The sequence below is a fragment of the Mustela nigripes genome, chromosome 6, assembly GCF_022355385.1.
Source record: "Mustela nigripes isolate SB6536 chromosome 6, MUSNIG.SB6536, whole genome shotgun sequence".
Classification (NCBI taxonomy): Eukaryota; Metazoa; Chordata; class Mammalia; order Carnivora; family Mustelidae; genus Mustela; species Mustela nigripes.
Window position 1 is genome coordinate 4,299,543 of NC_081562.1, and position 24,658 is coordinate 4,324,200.

At 58.6% G+C, this 24,658-nt stretch overlaps 1 protein-coding gene across 3 annotated transcripts in view; it reads left to right on the plus strand.

Moving 5' to 3' along the window:
• The first annotated feature begins 1,511 nt into the window (after positions 1-1,511).
• Positions 1,512-24,658, plus strand: part of PHF21B (PHD finger protein 21B) — an 81,240-nt gene continuing 58,093 nt past the window's right edge. The window contains exons 1-2 of one of the 3 annotated variants that reach the window (XM_059401813.1): positions 1,512-1,839; positions 2,773-2,838. In XM_059401813.1, coding sequence (XP_059257796.1) covers positions 1,786-1,839; positions 2,773-2,838 — 120 coding nt within the window. In that variant the 5' untranslated portion in view covers positions 1,512-1,785. Of the gene's footprint in view, positions 1,840-2,507; positions 2,585-2,772; positions 2,839-3,884; positions 4,068-24,658 lie in introns of those variants that run through there. The other 2 variants (XM_059401816.1, XM_059401815.1) reach the window with 2 other exon arrangements.

Consider the following 24,658-nt stretch of genomic DNA (forward strand, 5'->3'; position numbering starts at 1 on the left):
AGGCTGGGGCCAACTGGCGCCCGGGGCCAACGAAAGCCCTGAAGCAGGAGGATGCCATCCTGAGCTGGGCTGAACCCAGAGTGGAAGGAGCCAGAACTTCTTCCCAGCATCAGACCTTTTGTTTTGCATTCGGTGAACCGTGCTTGTCCCTGGTCCGTGCTAGACCAAATGGATCATGACCACTTAGAACACGCGTTAGTTTGGCGTTGGATGACGAAGCTCACAGACCCACCGGCGATTCATTACTGAGTTTTTCCTAAAGGTTAGTGCTGGGGTCAGAGATGAGAGGCCCCTGGTGTCTGGGGTCCAAGGCACCAACACATAAGTCACTTTTGGCAAAAGCCTGAACAGAGGCCAGAGCCACGTTGGGGTCCTGACCTGAAAAAACACTCCAACAACTTCTGATGGCACAAGTGACATGGGATGAGGGCCATATGTCGAATGGGGCTTTGGGGGATTGTGTGAGCCGAGGTATTTCTTGGGCTGTGCAGGAATATGAAGTTATAATGATTTATCAGTTTAAACGTTTCCTTTGAGAGAAGACTGCTCGGTCCCCCCAACCCCCAGCGTCTTCCAAAGGTACCGGGACGCCGGGGCAGGGCACAAAGCACTGGGATGTTCACGAGGCAGAGACATCGGCTCTGGGCTGGGAGTTTGGGGATACGACCTCGGCGGCTGCTCGTACCATGTCACATCGACCGGGCGCGATTACGATTTTTAACAACAGCCTTAAAAAGTCTGGTGACATCTGTTGAGAGTTTAACTGTGAGTGTGAAAAGCCACTACAGGGACAGTCAGGAGACCCGTCTTCGTCCCGTCCAGACACCGCGGCGGGCCTGGGGCGCAGGGGGACCCCGGCCTCCGCACGAGCGCCACCTCCCCGGGAGCCGCGGGGCGTGCAGGACGGCGGGAGGGCCGGCAGGCGACGTGAGTGAAGTCGGCGACGGAGCTGCCCGAGGCCGGGAGAGCGGGCAGAGAAGGGCCCCGAGCGCCGGGGCAGGAAAGAAACGAAGAAACGGGCATTTTACCCTCCACCGGAAAGTACCCACGACCCGGCCTCGGGCTGCGCCGCCCGTTCTCCCCGCGGGCGGCTGGGCTCGGGGGCGGAGAGACGGCGGGGCGTCCGGCCCGAGCGGCCCCGGGGCCCGAAGCCCCCCGCCGCGGGCCGGCCAGTTCGCGCCCCGCCGCGCCGCCACTTTTGTTCTCGGGTCGGGGAGCCGGGCCGCGGCGGGGCCGCAGTGCGCACGCGCGGGCGGGGCGGGGGCGGGGCGGGGCGGGCGGCGGGCTCCGGCCCCGCCCCCCGCCGCCCCGGCCCGCTCCATCCGGGCACTGCCGAATTAGCATCGTGCCGAGGCACAACTTTGCCGAGGCCCTGCGAGATCCAGGCGCGCGCCGCGGCGCCGATCGCGCCTGCGGGCCGGCGGCTCGCGCGGGCGGCGGCGGCGGCGGGGCGGGCGCGCGCGGGGCTGCGCGGGGCTCCCGGGCGCCTGGGGGCCATGCGCCGGCCAGCGCGGGGGGCCCGGGGACCCGGCGCAACTTGCCGGCCGGCCTGAGGAGTTGGAGCGGCCGCGAGCTCGGCGCCGCGGCGCCCGGCCGCCTTTCTTCCCCCTCGCCAGACTCGCCCCCCACCGGCTCCCTCCGGTTCGGCCTCGGGGGAGGGGGCTCGTGTGCGCCCCCCGCCGCGGACGCCCGGTCCGCCCCCGCCGGCTCCCGCCCCGGCGGAGTCGCGCAACTTCCCGGGAGCCGGGGCCAAAGTGAGCGCAAAGTGCTGCCCAAGTTGCCGGGATGGAGCTGCAGAGCCGGCCCGAGGCGCTCGCCGTGGAACTCGCGCGCCACCAGGTAGGCGGCCGGGGGCCCCGAGCCAGGAGTGGGGGGCTTCAGGGCCCCGAGCCCGGCGTCCTCTTCCTCGTCGTCGCAGGGTCTCCACCGCTGAAGGTGCCCGGAGAGGGCTCCTCCTCCAGCCTGCCCCGGGGCCGGGGGGAGTTTTTACGAGCCCGGCCCCCCGCCCCCCGAGCTCCTCCTCCTCCTCCCTCCTCTCTCGCAATCTTGCACAGTTTGGGGGGTGGGGTCCGAACCCCGTGGGACCCGAGCCCCGCGACTTCTCTTTCTCCACGCAGGGTCTGCAGGACTGAGGGTGCCAGGAAGGGGCCCCTTCGAGAGCCTGCCCCGGGGTGTTTGTGTGGGAGCGTGGACCGACCCCACCCGGCCCTCACCCGGCCCCCACCGAGCCCCCACCCGGCCCCCAGCCCCGTGCAACCCGGCACAGTTTGCAAAAGTAGTTTTGGCGATTGTTGCTCGGGCTAGCGGCGGCGTGGCGGCCGGAGCCCGAGCGGAATTGCGGCGTGCGCGTGTGTGTGTTGGGGAGATTAGGACGCGACTTGAATATTTATGAGCTTTGCTCGACACGGACTCGCCGTGTTTACTTGGCTCTTTGTTCCTCCCCCCTCCCCCGGCACACAGTCACACTCACACTCACTCGCACACGCACCCCTGCCTGCAAACTTGCACGGCTCGGGGCGCGCCGCCGGGTGGCCGCGGCCCCCGCCCCGCCCCGCGAGCTGCCCCGATGAGGCGGCAGCCACAGGTAAGCGGCCCCGCGCGGCACTGCCCGGCCGCCGCGCGTGCAGGACGCGGCCCGGGGAACTTGGGGCGCTGCGGACAGCCCGGTCCGCGAGCTGTCGGGGGTGGGGGGGGGCTGCGGCCCGCGGGGCCCCGGGCGCACTCGACCCCCCGGGGTGGCCGGCCTGAGCCCGCTCCTCCGTGTTTCCGCAGAACGGCGACCTCAAGAAGCAGCTCCACGAAAGGCAACCGCGGATCGCCGCGCTCAGCGACAAACAAGTAAGCGAGCTGGAGCCTGCGCCCCCAAACTCCGCCCGCGGTGGGGAGGAGGGGTCGCCCGGCACTTTGGCAGCACCCTAAAAAGTGCCGGCCTCGGCGCCGCACGCTCAGACTCCCAAAGGAGTCTGTCTGCAGCCCTCAAAGTTACCCGCCCCCTCTTTTCTGGAAAGAAAGAGCCGGGCTCTTGGAGGCCGAGGGGGGGAGAGCAAGGCTCCGGCAGTGGCCGAAAGAGAGAAGCTGCACTCAAAAGGCGGCGAGCAGCCCGGCGTCCATTTTGAGTTGGTGGACATGTTTTTGGAATGTAGCAATTTCTCCCGGCTGGGTGTCCCCCACTTCACGCCGCTGTGAGGGTAGGGGTGGCGGGGGTCGCTATTTCAGGCCTGGATACCAAACTCCTTGGAAGCGATTTCTGGATTCCATTGCAAACCTGATTTAAAGCGTCGTTCCTCCGGGCTCCCCCCTCCCCTCCACTTCTCCAGCATCACTTTTTTATTCTCGGAACCTGACGCCAGCTCGCGGGGAACAAAAGAAAGGCGCCCCCAGGACCCCCCAGTTCTGCCCCAACTTTGGCCTCTGGCCTCCAGGCGTAGATTGGGACACCCGAGGAGCTCCTCGCGGCGTGGGGCACGGCCGCCGACCCCCCTCCCGGCCCCTCCGGGGAGGAAAAGTTGTCCATTGTGACTTAGTTGCGCTGAGCTCAGCGCTCGGGGTTTCAGCACCACGAACAGATGCCGCCGCCAGAGCGCGGCCGGCCGCGCGCCCCCGCCCCCTCCCTCCCCGCCGCTCGCGCCCCTCCCCCTCCGCTCCTCCCCCTCCTCGCCCGGCTCCCCGCAAACGCGCTCCCGCCCCTTCCCCGCGCCGCCCGGAGCCGAGAACTTTGAGCGGCGCAGCCAATGGCGCTCCCGGGGCTCCGAGGCTGGCGGGGGCGGGGGCGCCGGCGCCCCTCCCCGCGGCCCCTCCCCTCCGCGGGCCCGCCCCCGCCCCGCCGCACCCCCTGGCCATCGATCGCGCTTCCTTCGGAATGCCGGCCGCAGCCGTCAGCGCCAAACTTGGACAGCGTCGCCCCCGCCCCCTCCGCGGCCGCTGATGTGGCCCCCTCCGTCCTCTCCCAACTCCCGGCCGCCGATCCGATGGCCCCTCCCCGGAGGGGTTTTCGGTGGAGGGAGAGACGTGGACGAGATCGGCGGGGGTGGCGGCGACCGTGGAGCCGGAGAACTCGGAAGCCGGGTGTAAATTTCGAGTCTTTAAAGTTGAAAAGTGATGGGAGGGGGCGTGCGGAGAGGAGGTGGCCGGGGGCTGCGGAAAGAAAGATGGCTGTCCCCGCGGGTCCGCGCCTGGTCGGGGGCGCCCGGCTGGACGGGAGGGTTGGGACGAATGCATTAACCCCTTTCTGTCGGTGCCGCGCCCCCCCCCCCCCCCGCCCGGCCGCGCGCGCCCGCCCGCCCGCCTGGCCCGCGCCCCCGTCCGGGCGTGGAAGCTTCCATTCCCGCCGGAGGGGGGTCCGGCGCGCGGCCCCGGCGAAGTCGGGGAGTTCGCGGGGGGAGGGGACCCAGGCCCGGCATTACCATTTTGATTGCTTTGATGCCATTTTTGGAGGGGGAGGGGTTGGAAGACCCTTCGCTGAGCACAAAGATGTTTAATCACTGTGCAGAATCAAATCAGATACTTTATTTATTTTTTTTTTTAAGAAAAAATCCCCATCATCAAATCCCGCACGGGGTGATAGCTGAGGGTTGCTAAGCCCTTTTTTCACTGGGTGAAACGGCAAGTTGTTGACTCTTAGGCTCTGAGTGGAAGATTTAAGAGAGAGAGGGAGGGGGGAGAGGGAGAGGGAGAGAGAATCCAGTAATCCCGCAGCTTTTATGGCAACAATGTCTTTATGTGTGCTTCTGCATGGCAATAGTTTCACTATTTGGAGTGGCTTTTCAGAGCTTGGGTTTGATCATTTCGTCTGTATTGTAGCAACTGTTTCAAGGCTGTTTAAAATTTTATGATGATAGTAAATGAGTAGCTATTTATTATCTGTCATGCCGGAATTTAGATGAGGCTGAGGGAAACATTTGAAAATTCTGCTCGGAGGCTCCGGTGCAGCTTCGGGGAAGGAGCTGTCCGACTCCAGGCTGCCTTTGCCTTTAAATCTGAACTCGGGGAAGGAAAGATGCTTGCGAAAGGACTGCACCTCCATCTTTTTGTGTGTGTGAAGTGTGTGTTCAAAAAGAAAGGAAACAAGGAAAACTTTTGTTCTCTGGCCTTTTAAAAATGTTTCTTTTTTAAATGACTAAATATAACATCTGGTAAGCAGCCAGCATTGGGCCTGGCCATGGAAACTTGTGTTTGGAACTGTCTGTTTTTTTCCCCCTTTTCCCTTTGTGGCATTTTATATAACAAGGGCTCATAAAAGAGGGAGGGGAGGGGGCTGAGGCCGTGGTGCGGCATGCTAATAAAGCTGCCTGGTCTCTCCCCAGCTCCGAGGTGAAATCTTTCAGAGGTCACCTATGAAATGAGTTGGGTAGACTTAACATTTACTCGTCTCTCCCTCCTTGGGAGAGTTTGGTGGTGATTGGCAGCTCGGCTGAGGAAAGGTCCATGCACAAGCCCTTGGAGGTGATTCTGGGCTGCACCCAGGGTCTGGAAGAGGAGCAGCGGGGCTCTGCTTGGTGACTTCGGAAGCTTCCCCGGGAGAAGCCGAAATGTGGGAGCAGGTAGGGAAAGGCCAGTCTTTTCGAGTTTGTTTTTGACTCAACATAAAATGAAAGGTAGTGCTCATTTGTGGCTTCGCTCAGGAAGAAACTCAGACCATTTACACTTACGAAGACGTGTTTTTGTGCTGCTCCCGCCTGGAATGGCTGCAATGTGGGCTGTAAAGGTTAAGTTTCCATTAAAAGTGCACATGCGGGTGACGAGCGACGTAGTAAAGGGAACCGACCGAGGACCCCGTTACCCACATCTCCACATCTGTTAGAAACACGATAGCCGCTGAGTAATATGTTTTGGTGCCGGGCCATCAATTTCCCATTCATGCCCTTGACGCTGGAATTATTTCAGTGATTTCTAGAAACATGAACAAGTGTTTAAAGATGTTTATCAAGGACTCAGAAGTAAATAGGTTGGTTGTTGGTCAGAAGTAGAGAGATACAAATCCTGTATAACTCTCCAGTGTGTCTCCCACCATCGGTGGATGAGGGGATAACCAGGAAGCCAGCTTCCATAGAACCTTGCTGTTTGAAAACAGAGTTCATATTTTTTGCTTTAAAAAAAAAAAAAAAGGTGTGGGGAGTTGGTCAGAGCTGCATTAGTCCAGGCCGCCTTCCCAGGTGTGGCCGCGCCTGGCTGCCAAGGTTTTGAATTCCAGTGGAGGACGGACCCCTCGTCTTTAAGGAGATATGATGTGTGAAGACTCCATTAGTTGCTCCAGTGGTTTTACGCCATGAATTTGCAGCACACGCAGAGAGGCAGGAACATTTTTATCTAAATTGTCAAGCAACAAGCACTTCCATGTAAATAACAGACCCATCATAAGTACTGGGTTGGTTGGTTTTTTTTTTTCCTTCCCTCTTTGGAGCTCTCAGCACGACATTTGGGTGCCACGTGTACCGGGCGTCTGCAGACCTCAACTTCATGAAGTTCAGCTTCACCAGACTGAGAAGAGCCCCATGTGTTAACTGCAGACTGCGCAGGTGTGGCCTTGTGAGAGAGGGACCCGCCCAGAGGTGAACTGGGGGCCTTTCATACCTCTGGATCCATCGGTTTGATGGACTCTGGATTCTGAGGGACTGTCCTTAAGTGCAGCAATAAAACTGTCTTCTTGAAAGGTATTATGTATGTGGCACGTACCCCGGGCGCTGAATCATGTCCTCACCATGATTCACTAGCCACGGTGGGCACCGGAGGGACTGCACCGGACAGAATTGCAGGCTGGGTTTTATTCCGAAAGCTCCCGATTGTTTGCAGTCCCTCGGTAAAAGGACAGAGCTGTTTTCCAAGAGTTTCTTCAAGTCCGTCCCTATCCAGGAGGGTAAATTTTCGGCTTCCTGACTTCGATTGGAAGTTGTCACGCTTCTGATATAGCATCATCACATGCTAAAGAGAAAATGTCCCAAAGCTCCACATTCTGTCCCCTGTAGGGAAGAGTACCGACTAGGGTGGCAGCCTCCACCTGGCTTGGCTCACCACCACCCTTGCCCTCAGCAGCCCGTGTCCCTCCCACACTCACCGGAGCCCTGTTCCTAGAGTCCCTCTTCCACTTCCCCCTCCCCCCTCCACCACCCAGGTCCCTCCCCAATCATCTCTTAATTGGAAGATTACAATACATCCCCTATAAAAACCAATAAATAAATAAATAAATAAATAAATAACCAAACCGAAAAACAAATAAAAAAACCCACCACCAACAAAACCCAAAACAATTTATTGAAGTATAATGCACCTAGTGTATCACTCACCCGTTTAAGGTGCACAATTAAGTGTTTTGTGTGTTTTTTTTTTAATATATTCCCAGAGATTTGCAGTTGTCATCACCATCAATTTTAGAACATTTTCATCTTTCAAAAAGAACGCTGTCACTGGCTGCCCACCCCCGCCCAGCCCTAAGCCGCCACTGATCTGCCTTCTTTCTCTAGAGAGTTGCCTATTTTTGGTGTTTCCTGTGAATGGAATCACATGACGTGCGGTGTGTACGACCAGCTTCTTTCCCTGAGCGTAGCGTTGTCCAGGCTCATCCGAGCCGTAGCAGGTAGAGGCCCTTCATTCCTTTTCGTGTCTGAATAATATTCCATCGTGCAGAGAGACCACAGTCTGCGTGGCCGTTTACCAGCTGATGGTGTTTGGGCCGTTTCCTTCCATGAATAACATACTGCATCTCCTCTTGCCCCTTCTGGTATGTTCTTGATCTGCACTCAGGGCATTACTCCCATCTCCCTCCTACACATGCAGCGCTGTCTCCGTGGTTGCTTTTCGGCAGCTTCTCTGGCACCGTGAGCATCTCCTTGCCTCTAGAGAGTGCTGGGTGTTGTTTCTCTTTTCCTATGCTCTGTGCTGGACTGTAAGCTCTGTGAAGGGTGGGGGCCCGTCTGCTCTCCTCTGACCCTGTATTCTCAAGGCAGTGCCCCGTAGGGATGGATTGCACATTTGCTGAGCGAGCAGAAGACCTTGTAACAAGACAGGCATGAGGATTAGTAGTGATTCACCGAATGGTCCTCACCGAATCCCCAGCCTGTAGTAGGCGTGCAATAAATGGCAGGTTATTGTATGCTTGAGAGGAGCGGACAGAAACGAGTAAGACGCCCAGTTCCCGGCCCTTGGAAACCGCACCAAAGAGGGAGCCGTAGATAACCGTGTTTCCAGAAGAGCCCAGAAGAGTTCTGGGGAAGTCCCGCTGTGGGAGCACCTGCCTTGTTCCTGGCCTGGAGACTGAGGATAGCTTCCTGGAGGGGGTTCTGGGAGGGGTCCTCGAGGACGCCTGGGGTTGTGGACAGGAGAAGCTGGTGGCCAAGCCTGCTGAAGGACAATGGCTTGAAGAAACCTGTAGATGCTGTGAGCTTTCTGGCAGTAAAACCATGGCAGACAGCAGGAGAGGGCATCAGAGAAGGCGAGCTGGGACCAGAGCAAGGAAGGCATCACTTGCCTGGATGAAGGCCTGGATTTTACACTGTAGGTTTAGATGGAGCCCGGGGCTGTTAGTGCACACAGGCCGAGAGCCCCAGGAATGGTGCTGGGCACATGGGAAGGGAGGAGGGACAAGGAAGCCTGACCTGCCTCCCTGCTTGGCCCGGCCAGGCCATATGAGCTCTTCGGGTATTTGTCACCTGCGCAGGGAGGATCTCACACGGATGATGGGGTCCGGGCATGACATGGGGGAGGAGGCTGGGAACCTGCTGCCCCATAGCCCTGGGCGACCAGCACCTAACAGGCTGCGAGGGCCGGGGGCCGCTGGGGTCCTCTTCCTCCCGCCTTCACCAGAGTTTTTTCGAGCTGAGAAATTCATTGGGAGCCGTGGCGCTTCCAGAAACCTAGTTGGCAAGTCTGGCCAGTTGATTTAAAAACAAATATATGTGTGTACCTCCACGTACATATGCACGTATCTGTTGGTTCTGTCTGTGTTACTGCTTTTATTTTGGCTACGGAGCATATGATAAGCAAAGTAAGTAATGAGTATGTTAATTTGAATCAATAAATACATACACGAAGCGTACGTAACCCGTATGTGACGTCAGTTACTGACTTTTCGGGATTCCGCACTGAAGATGAGGGACTCATTTTCGAGCTAAGAGAACGATTGCCGTTCTCCTGCAGTGAACCCGTAACGAAGTAAGGTGGTGATCGCTGTTCTTCTCATTAGCTCTCTTATCAGTGAGAAGATAAGAATTGCGCTTTCAGAAAAGTCTTTACTGTGAGAGCAACACATGCTTGCTTGGAAAAAGGCTCACAGTATGAATCTGAAGGTCTCACCACCCCGGCCCCCGTCTTTCCGCCCCGTCCTCGATTGTGGCTGAGAGCAGGACGCGTTCTGTGCGCACAGACGCCCGAAACCCGCATAAACCTGCACGGTGCGGGCACCGAGCGCACCAAGCTCACCGTGCCTCCGCGTGCTTCCTACACTCGGCATCATCCAGCGCACGTCTGTCTCGGGAAGAACTCGGTTGAATTCCATGAGCCTTGGATGAGCAGCCACCAAGTGCTGGGGATGTGGAGGGGATGGTGGGTGGGGCGCTGTTATTAGCAACGGGGACGTCTCATTTTGTAAGGCTCCTTACACTTAGAAAGTGCTTTCATTGTCTGCAAACATTCCACATATCCCTGGGGAGACAGGTGTCCCCACGGTTTCCTATTCCTTGAACCCCGGTGAGGCATCTGCTTGAGATATTCAACCGCTGGACCAACGCTGGTGGCAGGTGGGGGGTGTGCTCTGATGGGTGCTTGAGGACCGTTCCAAGGAGGTGACATTTCTACCTGTAGGGAAGCAGAGAGACAAACTTCGTAGAGATGGCTATCTGCTGCTCCATACTCTGCAGCGGGTCTGTCTGGCCCATCACCTCTCTGATGCTGTCTTTTTATTTAATAGTCAGGATCATCCCATGAGTTGGGGCAGGCCGGACAGGGGAATCTCTCCTGCTGGACCGCTTGGAGAAGGGCAGCTTCCCAAGGTCAAACAGCTTAGGACCACCGAGATGGGGCCTTCTGTTGTAGCCACTGCCTCATCTCCGACAGGCCCCTGCTTTGTAGAGTCAAATGTCCCGTAGCCACAAGAGCAGAGACCCTAAAGTTCCCCACCACCGTTCATAACCTAGCACCCTGCATCTGGCTGAGTTGCTCTGGACGAGTCATTTTGCTGCCATGAGCTTCCTGTCTGTAAAGTGGGTGTAGTAACGGGACCCATCCCAACCAGGAAGCAAAGGGAATTGTGGTCCTTGCACCGGAGACCAGAGGAGACACCTACTGAGCCCTGCCCTGTGCCTCGGGGGCGCCACCTTTGCACTGCTGCTCACGACTGTTCCCTGATCCCCACGTTCTTCAAGCCAGGGCGTCCTGTTGCCCCGTGGCTCCCGGTAGAGCTGGACATCGGCTGTGCCTTTTTCTCCAGCCAGTCCAAGTTTCGCTTTGATATTCAGCCTCTTAAAACAGCTGCTGACGGGGCTGTACAATTGATTTCAATTAGCTTTGAATTTTTTCAATGAGATGACTCTGATAATAACTTTGGTAATCCCACGATGCCTCATTAGAGCTGCCGGCTATGATGATTAGCCCTGTGATTTAGCAAGTTTTTCCTCTGACACTTTTGTCCAGGACCCACGTCACGGGCTTGCTGCTGCTTTTGCATCACTTGGACGAGCCCACACTGAAGGTGCCGCTGCCTGTTCACCCGCCGGAGCTCGCCCTGGGCCTGAGAAAGCGCCCGCCTTCCCCGGCAGCCTGGGCTCCTGCCGCTGAGCAGAGTCTTGGCACGTGTCGGTGACACCTGGAGGGCAGGGAGGCCTGTTTGGGGGCACGGGTATCAGTCTGCTCAGCCTCCAAGGCCCTCACCCCACCCAGACACAGGCGGACTTTAGTGGAAGTGGCGGGTTTCTGCAGGGGATGCAGCGTGGCCATGCAGCTCAGAATGTACATTGTTGATGGAACAAGGAGTCTGGGTTTGATTTCCCTTCCAGAAGAGGGCCGCCAAGAAGGCTGTTAACTTCTGCCTCCCAGAGGCACGTAACAAAGAGGTTAAAAAGCACGAGCTTTCCAACTGGACGGACAGGAGCTGTAGACCTCACACCACCCTCCTGTGGCCACTGCACGTTCAGTGGGTGTAACGTGGGGAGCACAGCCCCTTACAAATGAGGTTGCAGAGCGTGGCACAGGGTAAGTGCACAAGAAGCGACCTGGGAGAGGTGCTCGGAGGGTTCAGCAGGACGATGCGTTCAGCCCTGGGTCCTCAGCAGGCGGGGCCTGGCCGTCCTCTGTTCTCCATCTTGAGTCCCAGCTTCCCTGTTCGAGGCTAGCCTGAGCCGAGTCCCTCCGAGGGCTCTCTTGGACCGACCCATTCCCTGTTCACATAGCTCATTGGGAAAGGCCTGCTCCTAACTTCCATTTAATTGAGGGCAGGCTGAAGCCCAGAGAGAGTCAGGGGCTTGTTGACATCACACAGGCGGTGAGTGGCGGGGCTGCTGTCCAGCCTGGGCCTCATGGTCCTCACCTCTCCGCTGGAGTGGTCGGGAGAGGGATGAGCGCACTTCATGCCACGACTCAGAGAAGTGGCCAGGGCGTGCGTTCAGATAGAAGTTGCGTGGAATTAGCACATCAGAGACAAGCGCCGGTGAATTTGAGGTAGCCGGTCCGTGATGATGAGCGGGACCTTTACTCTGGGGTACAAGGTCCTAGAACTTTGGTAGGGCCCTGGCTCTGCATCTCGTCTCTGCCTGGGGCACCGGGATGGGGAGTGGGTGGCAGGCTGGGTGCAGGGAAGGGTCTCTGCAGCGTGGAAGCCGAGCTTCGGGCTGGCCCCCAAAGCACACTGTCCTCCCCACCCTTGGGTGGCAAGTCCCCGGGGCCGTGCCCTCCACTCTCTTGGTGCCACCTTGGCCCCCTCTGGCTTGGCTGCTGGGATTCCTGTTTTCAGGGTTAGTCCTCACTGACATGAGGAGACATCTTCTCATTTTGAAACGGCTTCTGTTTTCCAAAGGAAGAGACTTGCTTCCTTAAGTTGTGTTTTTTTTTTTTTTTTTTTTTAACTGTGGCTTATTGTTTGGTGGTAGCGGTTTCCAGAGCACCGTGAGAAGATGCTCCTCCAGCTCCGTCCTGGTTTCAGTGTCCGATGGCCAACAGCAGGCGTCCTGTGCGGGCTCAGATGGGCCACACTTCACTTTTTTTTCCTTTCGCTTGGCACCTGTGTCGGTCTTGTTAAAACAGCAGGAAGAAGTGCTTCCCCGGGGGACTTTAGGGTTTTTTTGGTCCAAGGCTGAGTGGCTCCTGAGCCTCCAAGTGATGACAATAGGAGGGGCAGGTGGCCGAGTCCTTATCTCAAAGTGGGGGTAATGCTGCTTCCCAGGCAAGGTTGTCCTGAGGACCCGAGTACCAGGTGCGTGGTGTAACTCCCAGCACGCAGCAGGGCAGTGGAGTTAGACGGAGCTCTTTGCAGTATCGCTTGATCGACCATAATGTGCAAAGCCAAAGGTTGGCGGCACCCCAAAGATGCTATTGCCATGGAGAAGTAGGGGGCTTTTTGTTGGGACGGAAACCTCTGGGTTGCTGTTGTCTCCAAGGATTGGTGCGGCCACAGCTGGGACTGGGTCATAGATTTGGGATTTCGTGGAAAGTTAGGATGTGTGTCCCCAAGACTTGGCATGGGGGGGCATTGCGGGGTATCTCTGCTGAGCCCCCGTGTCACATGTGGGAAACTGAGGCCCTGAACGGGGAGTTGGAGATGGCACCCAGGAGCCAGGACAAGCCCCAGGGGATGGCGGTCTTCCCAACCACACAACATATTTGTGCAAGAATTGTGTGTTGTTTTTGTTCAAACAGTCACATTTCCTTCATCGGAGGGTTTTTTGGGGAAGCATCCTGGTGGGGGTCCGCTGTGTAACGTGCCGGACTCTTGCACAAGATGTCCTTTCTGACAGCAGGACCGCCAAGGAAAGACCCTGGGGCAATACCTGGGGGTGTTTCAGAGCCGTCCTTAGACTTTAAGAGCAGGTGACCCCCATTTGGCACAAGCAGGGGACAGGCAGCGCCGGCAGGACCAGCCCATTCCAGGACTGCCATGTTGTGAATCTCACTGAACCTGATCGCAGCCCTGGTGCGGGCGGGCTTCAAAACGCTGGTTCAGGACGAGTCCCTGCAGGGCTGTCCATGACCTTGGCCGCCGGCCCGCACTCCCACCCACACTCCCGCCTTCAGAGACTGATGGTGGCTTGCATGGGGAGAGTCACTCTCCCAAATGGAAAAGGTGCTAAGAAATTGTGATATGAGGGGAGCAGTCGTCTTGAAGGGAAGCCAGGATTGCCTTTTCATCTCTTGTGTGGAAGCAGCAAAAAGTTACTTGAAACAGCGGTTGGGAGAGGTCTGGGAGAGGTCCGTTGGGGTCTCCCTGGGGGGCGCCAGCAGGCTGCCCCAGGTGATACTGCAACGGATCTGGGGAGAGGCTTTTTGCCCCACAAAAGAGGAAAAGGCACATGGGGAGAGCGAGAGAGAGAGGGAGGAGGGAGATGTGTTTCTCTTTGATGTCATTCAGGCGGAAAGCCAATCTGCGCATGTAAATGAACTTGAAAATGCAATTAAAAATATATACATATTAGAGACTGTGATCCAGAATTTAACGTGAGATGCAAGTTACAAAGTGACGAGCCGCATCTCCTACAATCAGTGATACCAACTCTTCTCTGTGATTAATGCGTCTCGTCTGGGCGGTAAGAAACACACCACGGTTAAATACCAGAGTTCCCGCCGAGACTATAGTCTGACAGTCTCCCCGAATGCCCGCGTCGCCAGCCCCTCCCAGCTGCCACAGCCGAGGGGACAGGTGCTCAGGAAGGCCTCTCCAGGGGCTCATCCCGCCTTGATGGGAGAGGAGACCTGAGAGTTGTGGGCATCACTGCGGGCGGAGACCAGAGACCAGAGACCAGACCACGTCCTGAGTGTGGTCACGGCTGTGGCTCCAGCCAGTGGGCCTGTCACAGGGAGGTCACAAGGAGCCACCTTATCTGAAGCCGGAGCTGGGATGTGGCGGTGGGGGGGAGGCACTGGGGTGTTTAGCTTGGGGAGGGGGCTTGAAGGGAGCAGGGTGACAGAGTTCTCCGTGACTTAAGGCCTTCACTGAGAAGGCAGCTGTGGGGCACGGACCTGCAGAAGCTGGAGCCTCATGGTTCTCTGCAGGAAGAGTGTTCCAGGCAGATGTCACAGCCTGTGCAAACGCTCTGAGGTGGGGCATGCCTGACTTTTCCAGCGGAGGCTGGTGTGGCTGGGAGAGAGTGACAGGTAAGCGTGAGGGGGGTCAGGGAGCTGATGGGACAGGGTTGGGGGAGGCTGTCCTCTCCAGCACCACTGACCCCTGCCCTTAAATCATCGACTGGCTGTAATGTGTAAGAGGGAGCCGCCCTGGGGCGCCTGCGCGGCTCAGTGGGTTAAGCCTCTGCCTTCGGCCCAGGTCATGATCTCAGGGTCCTGGGATGGAGCCCTGCATCGGGCTCTCTGCTCGGCGGGGAACACTCTTCCCCCTCTCTCTCTGCCTGTCTCTCTGCCTACTTGTGATCTCTCTCTCTCTCTTAAATAAAGTAATAAATAAATAAATAAATAAATAAATAAAAGAGGGAGCAGCCCTTCCATGGGGCAGAATTTTGAATAGAGACTGCAAGTTACCAGACGGGCAGTTTTAACTCCCCAAGTGTGGAGAACTTCCCTGATGCGCTGTCCCAGGATAGAATCAGTGGTTCTGTGTCCTTTGTCCACCAAACCAGCATCTAATCAGCCAACGGGAAGCAGCAACCAATGGCGATCGGAGGGGAGACCAGGCCGGTTCTCCCTACGCTGACATCCTGTTCAGAAACGCTAAGGCTCATCACGCATTCCGTAACTGCCTCATTCCAGTCCGAGACGCTCGCTAACGCAGAATCACAAACTTTGACCCACAGGCAGCGCGTGGTGCTGCTGAGGGCTGGGACCCCTGCACAGACCATGCCCTGCCCTCTGGAGGGGGGAGACACTGTGGCCCGGCCCCGCCCATCCCCCATCAGCCCATGGCCTGGCCCCGTGCAGCCTTCTCCTTTGACACTTCCGGAGGAACCAGAAAGTCTGCATCTGTGAGATCTCGTGCGGGGTGGACGTGGGTCGTGCACGCATTAAGGCCTTTTCTAAACGCTGCTGGCCCAGGGGGGCACTCCTGCAGCCAGCTCCGAGCCGTGTCCTCCGCCGTGCGTCCTCTGACCGCCTTTCTGAGCTCCTTCCCCGAGCCCCGCTTGCTGCTGCTTCATCGTTCATCACCCAGGCCTAGCTGAGGTGGGCTGGTGTCCCTTCACGGCTCCGTCTCACTGGGTCGTGATCTAGCAGTGTCCTGCCTCCCTCTCCCCCGGTCACCATCTCACGTGGCGTCCACGGACTGAGCGCTCAGCTTCTGTAACCTTCAGGGGCTAGGACAGCGAGCCCCGAGAGATGGCAGTTCTGGACCGTAGAGAACCCCCCACCCCCCGACCCAGCCCCCGTTAGGGGAAAACAGTCAGTTGCCCAGCTGAGGGCCGTGAAGTTCTTCAGGAACATTCAGCTCTCCTTTAGTAAGTGGAACTCAAGTCTATTCCCGCAAATAAAACGGGCCTGCAGCACCGCGTGCCCCGGCCGAAGTCAGTGCCTTGTTCAAGTTATTTTATTAACAGGTTCTGCTGAGTGGGCTCGGATGGGGACTGCCGCCCTCATATTGTCGATCTAATTATAAACACGAGGGACAGGACCAAATAAGTAGCCTTTAAAGGGAGAAGAGTCTGGCAGCTTGGTTTAAAGTGTCCTTTAATGAACTTCTTTGGCACTTGTCTCTTAGCAACACATTTTATTACCTCCTGGTGCAGCTGGACGCGCGGTAACTCATCCCCCTCCCCCGGCGGCCCCGCGCCGGCGCGCTCGGGCAACGGAGGGAGGAATGTCCCGACCCGTTTTCCCGAGGCTCCGTGTGCATCTCTCCTGCTTTGTTTGGTTGATGAGAAAGGCAAACACGGCCCCGGGAGTGGGCACCTTGCGGGCAGCTGGAGCTGCCACGGAGGGGAGCCTGGCCTGGTCTGGAAGGTCGGCGGTCCTCTCGCAGGTGGGCTGCCCCCGGGCCAGATGCTGGTGCTGCGGGCTGCTCGTAGAGGTGCCCAGCCTCTCCCGGGTGCTTCCCGGGTTTGGGTGTTTTTATCTGGACTCCTTCCCTGTAATGACACTAATTTGGATGTGGTAGAAGTGGGGATGTTTTCAGATCTTTCATGGTCGTCAGCAGCCTGTGAGCGGGGATGGGGGAAAGCTCTAGATGAAGTGGACACGGTCGGGAGGGCACCGCAGGGGCGGAAGGAGGACTGAGACTCGGGGCCTGGGTCCACGGCTCGGAAGCCCAGGGAGCCCAGCCCGCTCCTGACCTTCCTGAGCTTACCCTCGTTGTCGGCTGTGTGCGCGTCCTGGGGCAGATGACCACGAACCGGGGGCTCACAGCCACAGACGTTCACTCTCTCCCCGTGTGGAGCCAGCGCACTGAGACCCCGGTGTGGGTCGGCCGAGCTCCCTCCTGAGGCTCCAGAGCACTGTCCTTCCTCCTCTGCTAGCTCCTGGGGGCTCCTGGACACTCTAGGGCTTGTGTCTGCTTCTCCCCAGGCTCTCGCCTCCGGCTTCGTGTGGCCATCATCTCTGTGTGTCTGTCTTCTCTTCCCATAAGGACCCAGTCGTTGGATTTAGGGCCTGCCCTAATCCTGTGTGACCTCGACTTAACCGATCACATCTGCAAACATCCTCGTTCACATAAGGTCATGCTGAGATTTTGGGTGGACATGAATTTGGGGGAGATTGTTCAACCCAGTGCACCTGCCACTTGAGGTAATCACACTGACCTCAGGTGAGGGTTGGGGGGACCAGAGTCGATGGTGGCCTCTTGGTGCTGGCCCAATGCCATGAATGCCCTGGGCCCCCCAGTGTCTGCCCTGCCCACCCTTCCCTGCAGCCAGGAGCTGAGAGGGGAGCCGCCGAAACCGTGCTCATCGTGAGAAAGTGGCCGTATTTTCTCAGTGTATCACCCGGCAGTGGGTGTGAATACTGGACATCGGGACCATCCCTGGAAAACCTACATGTGTCCTTTGTCATGGCTGGCGGCTCAGCAGAAGTGGAGAATTGGACGTGAAACTCCGGCTTGAAAACCAGCCAGCTGGTGGTTTCACCCTGATCAGTTCTCACTCGGTCGCAGGGAAAGTGCGCTCTAGAACATAGTGGACAGTGAGCGGGAACGCACGCCTGCCCGGCGGCACGGGAGCCCCCGCTTGTCCTGTAGGAAGGTACGGGGTCCCCCGCTGGAGCCCGAGGCTCTCCTCCTGTGGGCTCCCACCTCCCAGGAGCTCTAGGACCTTGTGCCAGGCATACGTCTCCACAGGCCTCAACCTCCCCATCTGTGAAATGGCTGTGATGAGGGACCCTGCGTCTGAGGCCCGTGGTGGGGATGAAATTCACTACGCGGAAGCCCGCTGTAAACCGCGACCTGCCACGTGTGGGGGTTGGATGGGCCTTGCTGCCCTGAGGCTTTGGTCCACTCTCTTGGACGTTCGGGAGGCCACGTCCTCTCCGGGCCACTCTAGGGCCATCGTCACCGGCAAGACGATGGAGCCAGTATTTCCTGTGACTGGCCGCCTGCTCCCCGGCCTTCCTCCAGCGACCGTCACTCCCGCTCGCACTCCGGTCTGCCAGGCGAGGACGCCACGGCTTGGGCGCGGGGACCCAGCCCAGACTCAGCTCTGGAGCTGCGATGTGAACCCAGTCGGCCTCCAGGTGCAAGCTTGAGCACCTGCACAGTCTGTGTGTCACACTGGCCGCCACACGTCCCAGGGGCTGGGGACACTGCTTGTGGGTGTGGCACTTGGGGTTCCTACGGGTCTTCCCTGTACCTGGTGCCTTGTGGTGGGAGTCCCAGGGGACTGAGTGAGGAACCGGAGGCCCGCAGGGCCCTGCTGGGTCCGGCATCGATCGTTCTGCGTCATTTTCTGCGCCTGTGAAGTGAGGACGAGAGGTCAGTGTGTGCTCTGCAGGGTCATTGCAAAAGCAAAGTGGGGACTCGAGGGGAGGTCTGGGGACTCGGAGGGCTGGGCGTGGGGCTGCTGGGGCCACGTGGGTGGGCTGCAGTGCCCGCTGTCTTCCCCATCCCCACCCCCCCACCATTTAGTTTGCACCTACTGTATGCCAGGTGTCTTCCACGCTGTAGTGCTCTTACTCCCTGGAACAAAGCTGTGGTCCCTGTTTACAGCGACAGGAAGTGACGCTGGAGCCCTTCTGTAGGGGTGTGGAGGGCGGCACTGGGCCAGGCTCAGACGGAGCTGGTGTGAACCCTGCAGCCGTTCCGCACCTCCACAGGCGGCTTCGTTCCTGGTGCGCGAGAGACGCTCAGCAGCGATCCCTGGCCTGTCATCACCCTTGCTTTGCAGCCGCCCGCTGTGAAGCAGGACCCGGAGACATGGCTGGCGGCCAAAGCTGTGGGGTGGCTGTCTCCCCGGCTCCCGAGGGCCGGCTGGGGGCTCAGGTCTGGCAGCCTCTAAGACGAGGCCAAGGGGTGCGCTCGGGTTTGGTGGGGAACCTGATCCTGACTCCAGCTCCTGCTGCCTGAGGCCACAAAGAAGCAAAGGAAGAAACTGCTGCAGACCGTGGTTCTGATCCTTTTGTTCCAACCCTGGGCACCATACGCTGTGTCTGAAAATTCTGCAAGGCTGGCGTGTCCGTGGCTAGTTGGTAGGTAACAGAATCCAGAATTGTCCCCTCACTGAGCGGGTCCAGAAGGGGCTGGTCTTCCATGCTCTAATGGAAAGACGCACTGTGTTCCCACTGCGTCCCACACGGCTCCAGCCGGCCTGTGCTCCGAGGGGGCATGGTTGCTGTGAGGCTGCGGCAGTCAGGCCCCCGGTGTCTGCCCTTGCTCAGCACTTTCATCTGGGGCCTCCAGCCCTTGGGCTGTGTCCCATGTCACTCTAGCCCCTGTTCCGTCAGCCAAAGCCTGCCGCGTGGCCACACTTGCAGCAGAGAGGCCCTGAGAGGGCAGGACGGGGGCCAAGGGATCATCCCGCCCAGTCGGGCAGCTGTCTGCCACACGGCCGCCTGCTCATGTGGCCCCTCCCACACCCACTTCCCAGCACCCCTCTGGGGTCGTGGAGCCTACAGTAGGAGGCGGTGGGAGGGCTTGGGAGAGGGTGGCCTCTGGAGCCCACAGACGCGGGTCTGTGTCCTGCCCCTGCCGCGACAAGCCGTCGGTCCTGTGGAAACCATCCCCGCCTTGCTCCCTGCGCCGTGCACACGTGTGCTCTCCCCGCTCCCAAATCCGGCTCGCCTGTCGGGCCAGGAGTAACCGTGTGTCCTTCAGGCCGTGGCTCCGTGACCCCCCAGTGCCGGGGGCCCTGTTTCGCGCCGGCGGCTCTGGGGTTACTGGTGGAGCAGGAGCTGCGGGAGGCAGGGTGGCCGGGCCGGCAGGGGACACAGCTCCCTGTCGTGTGTAAGGGAGTCCTTGTGCACCCCAGAGGCGGCGAGCCTTTGAAGCTCTTCCTTAATTAAGTTTTTCATCTGGGCCCGCAGTAAACGTCTGCTGTTCCGTCGGGGCTCGTGTTAACCTCGCGTGAACCTCGTGTGCTCTGGCCGGGGCAGGGGCGGGGTGGCTGGGGATTGGTGTCGTGGGCATCGTCCCTAAAAGTCTTCACCCCGGAAGTGCTCGTGTGGCCTTTGCCACCTGCTCCCGCCCAGTCCAGACCTCCCAGTTCGCTCGGTCCCGGCCACGTGGCAGGGGTCAGCCTGTGGCTGTTAACCAGACTCGGCTTCTGAGGGGGAGACAGAGCGACTCGAGAGGATGTGCTTCAGCCTCCCGGGGACAGAGGCCGCTCCAGGGAGCAGCGCTCGGTTCTCTCTGGGAAGCATCGCGGTGTCATCCTCCCCGTAGTGCATATAAGGAAACTAAGGCAGAGAGATGAGCGACCTGCCCGAGGCCCGTGGGGAGGGAGGGGCTGTGCCAGGATTCCGGAAACACCTACTTGACCCCAGCAGGCACTCGTGTCCCCATTTTACAGATGAAGAAACTGGGCCCCAAGAGGTCAGCGACTCTCCCCAGTCACCCACCTCCTAGATGGCGGTGCTCAGGTCCGCGGCCCCGTCTCCCCTTCCCCGGACTGTGCGGCTCCCAGACACATGGGGGTGGAGGGATGCGGCGTGCAGCCCCGGGTCGTGACCTCTTGGCTGGCGGGCACGCTCCCCTCCCTGCCCCCGCTGGGTGCCCCACGTCCCCTGGCGGCCGAGCCAGAACGTACTTGTAGAGGGCTGAGCCCCTCCGTGACGACCCCTGGCTCAGTGCTCACCACGCACGTGCGGTCTGAGGACGAAAAGAGGGATTTGGTGGGAGAGGGTTTGGTTTCTGTTTCAGATCTGGGTCTCCTGTATTGGTTCTGGGTTCTCCTATCCATCCATCCACCCCCCGGGGGAGACTGTGGTGAGCCACGGTGAAGTCCTGGGGGCAGCCCTCGTGGAATTAGGAGACAGCCGCCCCCCAGGAGCTCTGCCTCGCCCCAACACAGGCGTAGAGCAGCCCAGGGTACGGCATGACAGCCAAGGACAGCAGCTCCAGGCCATTGGAGGAGGGGGACACTTGTGGCTCTGGACCCTGACCCTGAACAGCTCTCCATGGGTTCAACCCTCAGGTCCTGTCGCTGACCATGTAAGTCTCGTGACCTTGAGCAAGGAACTGGCCATCTGGACACCTCCGTTTACAGCCCACGACAGAGCTCCAGAGCTCACGCGGGTGTCAGTCCCTGGAGTGGGGCTGGGGCTGGACCCCCGTGCAGCCGGCCTTCTGCCCAGCTGCGGGGCCGCAGTGAGTAGGGCCACGTGGGATTCCAGGGAACACAGTGTGGAGGCCAGTGACTTGGGGAAGAAGACTCAGAAATTCTCTGATGGCGGGCGTCTCGTCTGACCTCAGATCCCGTCTTCAGCCTCATCTCCCCCCACGGAGCTGCTGACCGTGTCTCAGACACGTGAAATGCCTGTGGATGGCCCTTTTCTCCTTAGCAGGATCTGGCAGGATCCCCCCAAGGTCAACATCATCTCCCCGCTCCCGAGGAAGGCGCCTTTGGATTCATTTGGATTGGATTGTGGGGCTGGTGGTGGCCACGCTGATACGGGTGCGGAGAATGGGGACACAGGATCACCGTGAACGGTGACGATGCCGAGGATGACTCAGGGATGACGGAGCTACTACCGTGCGGGTGGGAGTGTTAACGAGCTACCTGACCTGTCATCACCCCATGTCCCTGCGGAGATGTCTTGTCTCCGCCCTACACTGCAGGAAACTGCTGGCATCCGGGGCCCGTGCGGCCCGTCTTGGCTTTGCTCCTTCCGGGCGGTCAGACGGCTCTGTAAACTGAAGGCCGTGCAGGGCGCTGTCTGCGTCTGACACGTCGGCGCTTAGTAGGTCTCTTTGTAACTGTCTGTTCCTATTCTGACCAAGCCTGCGGTTCTGACGGTAATGCTGAGGTTCTGGAAGGAAGTCCCAGGAACAGAAAATAATGTGATTTTTCTTGGAAGCTACAACTTAAAAGAAAAAAAAAGATTTACGTATTTATTTAAGTCTTTTCTACACCCAGTGTGGGGCCCAAACCCGCAACCCCGAGATCAAGAGTCACACACTCCCCCGACTGAGCCGGCCAGGTGCCGCTTGAAAATTAAAACTTTAAATGAAAAAAGGACAAGTAAGCGATCCTACCGCCCTACGAATTTAATTGATGGTTTATGGCGAGAGATTTAAATAAACACAAACATACATGTCCTTCACTGACGCAATTGCTACTTATCACACTTAACAGAGGTTTTTTAACTCTTGGACGACTCTTTTCCTCTCCACAACAGTGTTTTCGTGCTTTGCAAAAACTCGGGCCCTGACTGGACCGTTGTTCGGGGTCCGCTGGATCCCGGCCCGGGACCGTCTGTCTGCGTCTGGATCTCCGGGGAGCCCCAGCGGCCAGCAGGCGCCTGGCGCTCTTCTTTGCTTGCAGAAACAGAAGCTCCACACGGAGCCCAGAGGTGTGTGTGACGTGCGCCCCCCCTCACCCCCGCCACGAGATTCCGGAGCCTCTGAAGTGTGAGAACCAGGCCTCTGAGTGCGGATTACCCTTCCCCTGGCCGCCTGACAGATGGAAAGGTGTGGACGGCGCGCCGCGTCCGCCTCTTCCTCTTTCGCGACGCTGGTGGTGGTGGTGATGGTGATGGTGGTGGAGCGGCCGGCGGTGCTGGTGGCCGTGCTGGTGATGGTGTGGTGACCATGACAGCGATTCTGTAATAGCGGAGATGGGGTGGTGGTGACAAAGATGATGAAGACGAGGGTGGCGACTCTTGTGATAATGTGGGTGAGGGTGGTCACGGGGGTGGTGACGGGGACTTTTGTCAAGATGATGGTGGTGATGGGGTCCTGCCTTGCTCCCCTCAGGGAAAGGCTGGGGCGTTTGGGGCATGGAAGAGGCGCCCAGTACTCTCCTTGCACTCTGAGGGTACGGAAAGTTCCTGAACGTCAGGTTCCCTGCTTCTAAGATGGAAGTAGCCATATCTTTGTAAGCTCTCGAAGCCTGTCCAAATATTCCGGGTTTTATTATAATTAGAGGATTGTGCTCAATTTTACGTAAAGGGGTAGAGGAGGAAAGAGGACAGTGGTGAGAATGCTTTGTGATGCGAGACTGTTTTCGCTTATGTTTTACGTCACTGGTATTTAGACATTTGTGTCTGCGTTCATCTTTCTTAGGATGGACTTTAAAACCTGTTTCCTTAAAAATTTGTTTAAAAAAAACCACAGAAAGTAACAAAGGATCGGCAGCCCAGCCTCCACTGCCTGCCCCTTGGTGTGGTGTTGGGAAGAGGGAGGGCCCCCCCCCCCTGCCGCGGCCCCTCCCTGCAGGGTTTGCCCCGGACTCCCCGCAGGGCACCGCTGCCGGGCGCTCGGCAGCCTCCGCAGCCTCCGCAGCCTCTGCCCTCGTCGGCGAGCGGCCCACGCCGAGTGGCTTGGACGGCTGGACTTCCGGAGAGCTCCCGGCCGAGGCTGAGAAGCTCTCTTTCCCCATGGTAGGTGACTTTGCCTTTGCTCCGTCCAAATCAGATTTTGTTTTATCTGCTGGAGCTTCGTTTCATAATTCTGCTGGCTTTGATCTCGCTGTCACAGTGTAGACCTCTCCCTTTGCTGACTTGTCCTCTTGGCCCCAGGTGCCTCCTTCCTGACACAGGCCCTGCTGCTCCCGTAATACACACTTACCCCTAATGAGCTACTTAAAAAATAAGCATTGATTTCTAGATAAAAATCACAATTAATTTTAAATGCCCTCTGTAAACCTTGTTACAAATAATTGCCAGAAACACACAAAGTCTGAAACTAATTAAAATCGACAGCCTCATTTGACGCAGGATGTGCTTCTCATTTTTTAGTTACGTATGTGAGCCACATGGCTATTGCTTGGGCAGAAGCACGTGGCTATTGCTTGGGCAGGCGGTCGTGGGGGGAGTTTGCTGGAGGAGCAGCTGAGCTGCCCTTTCCCAGGTCTGGGTTCGTCCGGTCCCGGCTTGCTGGCCTCTCTCCTCTTTAGAGCAGCTGGCTGACTTTCCACGCCTCCAGTTCCACATCCGTGAAATGGGTTTACTAATGCCGGCCTCCCAGATGGCTGGTGGAGGGGGACGGTGAGCCGGTGCCCGCTCAGAGGCTGTGGTTCCTGCTTAGTCTCAGCCTTCTGTCCTCCCCACTCTCCCTGCTCCTGACCAGCCCTGGGAAGGTTACCCTACGCATCAGTTGTTGGGGTCATATCATTGGCTCATTCCCTTGCTCACTTGTGCCGTGAGCTAAACAGAAGCCGATGGACACGCATGGCAGGGGCACAGGGCAGGCAGAGATCCTGTCCTCTGGACGAAAACTCCAGTGCTGGGGGTGGGGAAGCCTGGCCGCATCAGGTGTGAACCTTCCACGCTCCCACACTGCTGGCCTTGGGAGGCTGGCGGGGTCATCGGGAGTTGGCCAAGGCCAGGGCAGAAGGAGCCAGCCGAGGGCCCCAGCTCTGAGATTCCCCTGCCCGCCCCACCCCTGGGGTAACACAGTCCCCTTTCTCAGCAGTCGAGGGGATGTGCCCAGGTGAGTCCAGCGGCACGGCTGTAGTAACAGGAGCGTTCCAGAATTCTCAGGATCACCCCAGCGTGTCCTTGAGCTCAGAGCCCCCAGCCCTTCCCAGTTCCTTATTGGTCCCTGGGTGGCTCTTGTTGAGGGCCACGGGGGAGCCAGGGCCACCTCCCCTGACCTGCTTCCTGAAGGAGCACAGGTGCAGGGCCAGACCTGCCCAGGACTGGTCCTTAGGAACTGTTGTGCTGGTAACGGACACTGGGCAGTGACCCCATGTCCCTTAGCACCTTGGTTTCCTCATCTGCAGGCAGGAGAGTAACATTAACCCGGCTGTTCTGTTTGTTCACATCTTAATCGAGGAGGGGTTGGCATTTCCTGAGCACCTACTATGTGCCTGACCTCAGGCGAGGGCTAGGAAAACAGACCAACTGCATGGGGCCCCTGCCCTCTACAGGCTCGTAGCCAGGTCTGGAGACACGTCAGGGTACCCCATCTTGGGGAGCTAAAGGGAGAGCTCAGGTC